Consider the following 7,908-nt stretch of genomic DNA (forward strand, 5'->3'; position numbering starts at 1 on the left):
TTTTTATTGAAGAGTTGAATTAATATCTTACTATTTTGTAGGGAGAAGACAGTTTTTTTGGCTTCTTACTTTCTTATGGATCTTAAAGAAGTAGAATGCTCGTTAAGGATTTTGTTTAGGAATATGATTTTCTGATTATCCAAATATAGATTTAGAACGAACTTCTGGGATAAATTAAGACTTTGAAATGAAATCACGACTTCAAATTCATATGAATAATAATCTTTTTCATCCCTATTTCTGGAAAAAGAAACATGGCAATACAATTGATGTAATTGCAGAAATCCATTGTTTCATCATTACACAAACACTTGAACCTCTCAAGTTATGACTGGTTTTTACATAAAATCCTGAACTTACCCCTTGGCAGGGTATTACACCTCAATATACAGTCAAGTTGATAGAGAATTGCACCTAAGGAGCTCCTCCTGTAAGAACTCAAAACATCAGACATTCTGATACTCAGTGATACATTACTGCAGCAGCAGTTACCTAAAGAAAAAATCTCTGCAAAAACCTGAAATTGAAACATAATTTCAGAATCTGTAATGCCAGGTCTGCAGAATTGCTTGTCAGAATCATCAATTTTGGTACTTGAATAGTAGTTACTTGCAGAGCAGGACTGGATTTTCCTCTGGCCTGGCAATGTTGTTCTCTGATTTACTATTCAACTCCTCTGGTTAATCTCTACAGAACATTTTGAGGAACAAAGTGTGAGCTGATCAATGAGTTAGAAGCTCTTCAGTTTTCATCAATAAGTGATAGTCTGTATTCTCAATGATATATTCCACTAGGAATTAGCGGTAAGTTGGAAATCAATATTCAGGAAAATTTTGAGCAAGAGCAAGACCTCAGCTATGGTAGAATGTTTGAGCGAAATATAAGAGGGTAGGTGCAGCAAAATCCACTGCTCCAACACTGCACAGGAATTTTAGTTAATCAAGATGCTGTGGTAATTGGAGAAGAAGGTAACTGTAGCTATAGCATTGGATTAAAAGATAGTTGGACTGTTTAAATTCAATTCACGTCAATATGCCAACTTTTAGAATATCTTCATGCGTGTGCCTATTGTAATTCTCCTGAATAAGGCCTACATGTGTACAACATACCAATGATATTATCACCTCCATGTAAAAAAGATGAAAGAAGAGAAAGAAGGGAAAAGGATGAGGCAAGTGACTAACCACAGAAAGCAATGGACCCTGTTTGAACTTGTCATGGAATGAAAAAGCTATTGGCTTCGGATTGTCCCCAGGACCTCGGATGAATCCACTGGATCGGCAAAAATACACATCAAGATGAGCTTATGATATAATTATCAAACACAAACATCCAGATTGTCCACAACAGAAAATGTCAAGCATCCACCAAGATGTGTTCGTGTTTTGGTTTACGAGATCTTATTAGGAAAATTAAGTAAAAACAAAATGATGCAGAGAATCATAGAAGCAATAAGATTTTCACTAAGCTAGATTTGCACTTACATCAATGATGTTGAAATTAAGGGGCTTTGTTTGACATCAAATATGGCTATGAGACCTTTGTACAACTCATCACCGTCTCTATATGATACTGCCAATCTCTCTCCTGAAGCATCCCATGCTATCTTCTCAATAACTCGGCTGCAGAATGACATAAAATTAGCTATGCCATCCATCAAGTGCAGGTGGTCAAAAAGACTTGAGATAAACGACCTCTCTTGCCTAAGAATAGTATCACAAACATAGATCTTCTATTTGCAAAATTATGAGAAGTATACAGAATAAGAGAAGAATGAGGCAAAAGACAGGAGAATCATCTAAAGGCCTTAGATTTTAAAGAATCGTTTCTGGTCTCAAACTTCTAAAGAAAGTACAACACTATTAAAGAATTTGAAATGGCGATCGCAAATAAGGGCTCCAGAAAGTACACAACAGAAATGAAAAACAGCAATTATGTTGCATTAGATAAACAACACAGTAAAATACAGGAAATGCACAATTTTCAAACATACTAGTAAATAGTTAGCTAAAATTCTTTGAAGCAGTAGCTTACTATTGAAACAGAAACGGTTTCAACTTTCACATAAAGCTGATCTAAGCTGCACCAAAGAGTAGTGAAAGTACATCTTATAGCTATATCAGAGGATTTATCTACCTGTCAGTCAATGAGTTTATCTCTGGTAACTCAACTGGAATAAGGTGTGCATCTGGATAAAATCATCATAAAGAGATTAAAGAAATGAGTCCTATAATTGAATATACATCAACCAAATGTAGTTCCCGAAAATACCATGTCAAAACATGTTAAAATGCATAGAACTGTAGATATCAGCAACAGAAGAACAGACAGATTTCTACTGTAAGATAGATTATTTGACAAGCCTATTTTCTTAAAAAGTTAGAAAAGTTCTACAGCAAAAGAAAGAAACAAGTGTTTGTGCTTTCCGGAGAATATCCATCAAATATTATCATAGACAAAAAGAATAATCTTCACATTCAAAACATACAGCGTTTGGGAAATTCCTAAGGTTCTGAATGCATCAGTATCATTTGGACCTGTAACTTGTATGCTACAATAGCCAAACTATGCAGTCTCCACTTATTTCAAGCCCATTAAATCCCAAGACAACTTCATCAGGATATCACAGAAGGTATTCAGTGAATTAACATGCATCAATTCACTTGAGAAAAGTTTGGTCTTTCATATTTTTTTCTGAAAAGCGCAATGCAGGAAACCTGTAACCCTATTGAAGAAATAAAATGCAGCAAGTAAAGCTCCACTTAGGCGGCCCTCAAATTTCAATTTACATCAATCCTTTACAAATGCATATCTTAGAATCACAAGATAAACATCAATGCAATAGAACATACAAAACCAGTAAATAGATCATATACCTAGTGATGGAGGTTTAGACGCAAAGTGAATAGAACCTAATGTTGAAGATTCAGAAAATGAAAGAAGTATCATTCGCCCATCAGGATCCCATGTTGCTCCCTATTGTCAACAATCACAGGAACAATTAGGCCATAACCCCGTCAAGAAATTACCCAGCAGGAAAGAGAAAAGCGTTTAAGACTATGAACAATATGAACAAATACACACCTAAGGCATAGTTAGGCAAAGGATATTACACCAAAGAATTCTAAACAGGAAGTGCCAATAGCAACAGCCACTATTTTATATTAATCGTGTCTATCACACTCTCTTCCATGATGTTCTAGCATAGTTAGCCAAAAATCATGTGTACCAGATAAATCCATGATGCTTCACCCATGGAGAAATACTAGTTAACTCAAACATGCTACAAAGAAAAACAGCAGATGATATTCCTTCTTCGCATTCACTCAAACACAAACACTCACATACAAATTCCAAAGCGAAGCATCAGTTACAGAAACGCTACGCAAAGCAGCCAGCTTCCTGTTCCATTCACAACAAGAATATCATAATTTTATATAGGAAACACCAGACATAAAGCTTTTGTCCACGAGAATCTCAATAATGTTTGTACTTCAAAGCAAAGTTCTTAACCCGTTTTATTTCTCCCACTAGTATCGGAAACAAGACCACAAGCATCAGCATGTCTTATCGACAAAGATAAGAAGCATAGCTGGAGCATCATTCACTCGACTGTAGAACTATCCAATAATAGATAAAAACAACATACAATGCTGCACAGGAATCATAACGCAGCACTTCAATATTTTAAACATCAAATAGGACATAAAAGTTGGCATAATGACCCATAATTCTATTATTAATAGAAATAACAGATTATCCACCAACCGTGACAAATCCATTTTTTGAGGACCATGGTTCTGATGTCCATGTGTTTGTCTCCCAGAGATAAAATGTCCCATCACTGCAGAAAAAGATGGTCACTCAAATCTTACCATATAAATAACATAAAAGAACACATGCAAATCAAACTTGAGAACATCTAGTTATTTACAGTACAATTTTGCAGCAAAGAAATAATCGCCTGAGGGAGACCACTTCAACAGGGATATGCCTCCTAGACCCCTTCGAATAGGAGTGCCCAGACCTGCGTTTAAAAGTAATATAGGTCGGACATCGACAAAGGAGTGGAAGAAGAATATAGCGGAGCAATATAAAGTTCATAGATTTCTGTTCGTAATTCAGTTCTTTAAACACTCAAAAAATCTAAAAACCTAACCAGAGGGTGGATGATCATGCATGAGTATTCTACATAAAATATTCAGTATTCTACTAAGGAATAACCTATAATCCAAGGATATATCAGTGTCCTTTTGTCTCCATATGGAGAAAGGTACTTTAGAAAACAATTATGACCTGGTAACTGCTATCTAAACCAATTTGTATTCATGGTGTCATCCACCTTGACCATTACACAGGAAAGGAAAAATCCTAAATCTGTCAAAGAGTTCAATAAATTTGACCAGGATGCACAGGCAAATGACATACAATGAATTGCCTTAAAGCATCAATAGATCACATCATAAGTATGTATTATCACATTGAACATCCATGAAACGCAAAATTGAAGGAGAAAACATAGTAGTACACAATTCAAAATTAGTCAAAGATTGACGTGGAAATGGGATGGGAGAACCCATAATATTCTGATGTTTATGAACGCATCCAACTAGTTTGGAACTCTGCACATCATTTTATGAACAGAAAAGATGAGAAAATCACATACCTTGAGAAACATCCCAAATGGTGAAAGATGAACTGTCAAATGACGCTGATGCTAAAAATGTAAAACTATGTCAAGGAATATTTCAGATTCAACGTAATTTTAGGAAATAAAGTAACTTCCAACAGTAACAACTTTTTGCCTAACAGCAAACGGCAAATGTACCCCTAGAAATTAAGCATTTGAATCATTTTTCTTTGCAGCAGCTTCCCAGATAGTTATAAGAAAACTGAGAATATCCAATTAAGATATATGATAATACTTATATGGCTCTAGTTCCATTATTATATAAGAATCGCGAAAGGAATTTTCATGTTAGCAACTAGAGAACCTGAATAACTTTCAGCGGGATCAAAAGATGGCTAGACAAGAAAATTCTTTCCCTTCAGAAGTTGCAATGGCTAAAGGATGAGAAAAATTCATCTTTTCTTTTTACATGGAATGGCAACAAATAATAACCAGCTCAATCTCAAATCCTTGATAGGGCAATACACATCTGAGTAGGTGCACTATATGCAGTGAAATTTTAACCAATAAATAGACTGCGTGATATAGTAAGAGCCTAAGAGGAAAAAAGTTAAGTGATGATAATATCTAAAATGGTATTCATGCCTAAACAAAAAAATGATAGTTGAATTAGGATATCTTCCATCAGGACTCCATGAAAGGGCACTAATTTGTTCAGAATCAAAACTTTGAAGGAAATCCACCAGAGTCCATCTAGCCCCAGAGCCTCTCGAGAGTGTGTTTGAAGTGACCCCTGATCTCACAGATGGAACATTACCAGGGTATGAAGCAGCCCAGATGCAAATGCCACCGCTGTTAGCAAACATTACATTACAGTATCAACAACGATTTTAACTAGAGCACAAGCAAGTTCAACAAATAAGCAAGCAAATAAAATATTTCACTGAGATGAAAAAGAGATTGAATTTGCAGGACATACTTGCATGCAACAGAGAGGGTTTTTCCTCCATTTGGTCTCCATTCAAGAATCTTTACATCTTTCTGGGACTCAATGGACAAGATGCAAGGAGGCTTTCCATCTGGTTGAGACAAATAGAAACAAAACAAAATATTAAGTACCATAAGGGCCATAGAAATAGAGCATCAAGTAAGCAGTAATGGTAATTACCAGAATCATTGTAGTCACAGATTGTCACATGATGTGGCCCAGAAATAAATGCCAAAATATTTTTGTGGTGGTGCCAACTTACACTGTGAAGATCAACATCTTGCAATAATTTTACCTGAAAACATACATAAACAAATGAAGTAACTTAACAGTCATGGCTAAAACTGTTATTTACATTGAGCCTTATTCTATTTTCTCTAGTCTCTTGCTGATAAATTTCCGTAGGTGCATGCTCAGTCTACATGCCAAGTTAACAGATTTCATCACTCAGTTGTAGCTGAAAAACGGATAACGAATATGTCTCAACTAAATATCCATAGCTGAAATTTTTTCTTGGATGCACTATCACGTATTATGCGCATATATAATATATTATTCACCAAAATACTAATAACTCACAATGACTAGAGCATATAACTCAACATCAGTAAATTGCATTTCATATCACAGCTTAAGGAACAAACCAACATCATAACGAACTGTTTCTTCTTCAATTTCAAGCTATCGACCTTCTCATAATGACAAAAGAATGCAATGTCCAAAAGCTGCTAACTCTTGTCCAAAACTAACCATTCCGTATTTACCCCCAACCAAATTACAACATTTGCTTGGACATGATAAACTATCCAAATAAAACACAAATACCTAATTCATTAGCAACAGATATAAATATAAAAACATGTGTCAAAGGGATAACTACATCAGCAGGCTGGAAAAGAGGCTTTAGAGAGCCACTGAACAGCGCCCGTGTCGCTGCTGATAAAATGCCTAAGCTGCCTTTCCTTTGTGAAACTCCTTCCTGTTCAGCTACCGTGCCTAATAAGTTATCCGATTCAAACGGAATAGGACTAAATACAGTTCCCTGCAATCACATACATCAATGGATGGTAATATCAAATCATTATCCGACGAAAAGCCCACATTCCTCGAAAATGTTTAGAAAATAAAATCAAATAGGATCGAGTAGATTGAAGTACAAGGATTTTAGCATAGGTCTCCCTCGCCTGATCATCGCTGAGGTGGTCTGCTGTAACTGCGATATTAAATTGAACAAAAATTGAAACCCATTTGAGAGGTCGAAAGCGTAAACATCAAAGCGAATAGAAAAAATCCATCGAAACGCCTTAAAAGGTTTAAATAATGGTGATCGGTACCGAGCTCTCTGTTGATTTCGCAAACGGTGACTGTGCCTGGCTGAGGGAACGACGGCATAGTGTCTCAGCGGGTGGTGTGTGTGTGTGTGTGAGAGAGAGAGAGTAGGGTTTATAGAAAATTTTGGTTTTTATTCCCGCCGAGTTATTTATTAAAATATTGTCAAAAAATTACAACTATACCCCAAAATGGGTATGATTCTAAAAAGGAAAAAATTCGAAGACCCATGTACTAATGGGTTATATACAAAATACCCTCTGTGTTATAGAAATCAGTAAATTACCTCCTGCAAAAAAAAATAGTAAATTATTTTCTTATATTTTTCATAATAAAGCAAATAAGCCCCTCATGTGATTTCGTGCCATTCACGTGCTATTTTTATTTATTTTATTTTTTTATTTTTAATTATAAAATTATATTCACATCCTTATTAATAGTCGTTGGATTTGTCTGAATCTAAAGCTCAAATTGAATTAACAAGATCAATGGTCCCGATTAAACTAAATGTATTCAACAGTCTATATTAAAAGCATATATTTATAATATATATATATATATTATATAAAATTTAACTATAATAGACACTGGTATTACCACATCCTTGTGGCGTTCTCTCCCGGCAGTATCCTACCACTGAGCGAAGGTAACTGATAATCCTTGGGATTCTTATTACAGTGAGAACCCCATTTCACTAATCGCTAGGGAGGACATAAGTTCTCCAATTCGCATGTCTTACTCAAAATCGATAGATAGGTTGGTAGAGAGGGGGAATTGCATGATATGACCAACGAAGGCCTTTGGAAAGCCCCTTGTGGGAGGGGAGGCGCGTAGAAGGTCAATAAATATATTTTTATTAATTAAAATTATATATGTATATATAGAAAGAGAAAGAGACGGAGACAGATGGGGAAGGGGAGGGAGGACTGACGACGAGGAAGGGGGGAGGTGAGGAAGGGGG

At 35.7% G+C, this 7,908-nt stretch overlaps 1 protein-coding gene across 3 annotated transcripts; it reads right to left on the bottom strand.

Moving 5' to 3' along the window:
• LOC105162820 (aladin) lies at positions 256–7,090 on the bottom strand. 3 transcript variants are annotated; one of them, XR_002287036.1, is made up of 16 exons: positions 6,953–7,090; positions 6,776–6,831; positions 6,499–6,660; positions 5,799–5,913; positions 5,610–5,709; positions 5,309–5,482; positions 4,667–4,725; positions 3,940–4,027; positions 3,769–3,844; positions 2,877–2,976; positions 2,137–2,188; positions 1,485–1,622; positions 1,185–1,272; positions 851–918; positions 610–687; positions 256–517 (listed from the first exon to the last, which is right to left on the bottom strand). XR_002287036.1 is itself a non-coding variant. In XM_011080941.2 (15 exons), the coding sequence occupies exons 1-14, from the start codon at positions 7,008–7,010 to the stop codon at positions 856–858; spliced, it is 1,329 nt and encodes a 442-aa protein (XP_011079243.1). In that variant the 5' UTR covers positions 7,011–7,090; the 3' UTR covers positions 256–687; positions 851–855. The 3 variants fall into 3 exon arrangements, 1 of the variants encoding a protein (XP_011079243.1); XR_002287035.1 differs by having other exon boundaries at positions 256–428; positions 518–687; XM_011080941.2 differs by having other exon boundaries at positions 256–687.

This window comes from Sesamum indicum, linkage group LG5, assembly GCF_000512975.1.
Source record: "Sesamum indicum cultivar Zhongzhi No. 13 linkage group LG5, S_indicum_v1.0, whole genome shotgun sequence".
NCBI classification, from domain to species: domain Eukaryota; kingdom Viridiplantae; phylum Streptophyta; class Magnoliopsida; order Lamiales; family Pedaliaceae; genus Sesamum; species Sesamum indicum.

What these genes read in the sequence shown, in the direction of transcription:
- LOC105162820 (XM_011080941.2), bottom strand. Translation starts at nt 7,010, where the DNA reads ATGCCGTCGTTCCCTCAGCCAGGCACAGTCACCGTTTGCGAAATCAAC. An exon ending in CAAAAAATGGATTTGTCACG is followed by an intron (nt 2,977 to 3,768) that starts GTTGGTGGATAA and finishes TGTTGACAATAG; the next exon opens with GGAGCAACATGGGATCCTGA. An exon ending in GTCTAAACCTCCATCACTAG is followed by an intron (nt 2,189 to 2,876) that starts GTATATGATCTA and finishes GATTTTATCCAG; the next exon opens with ATGCACACCTTATTCCAGTT.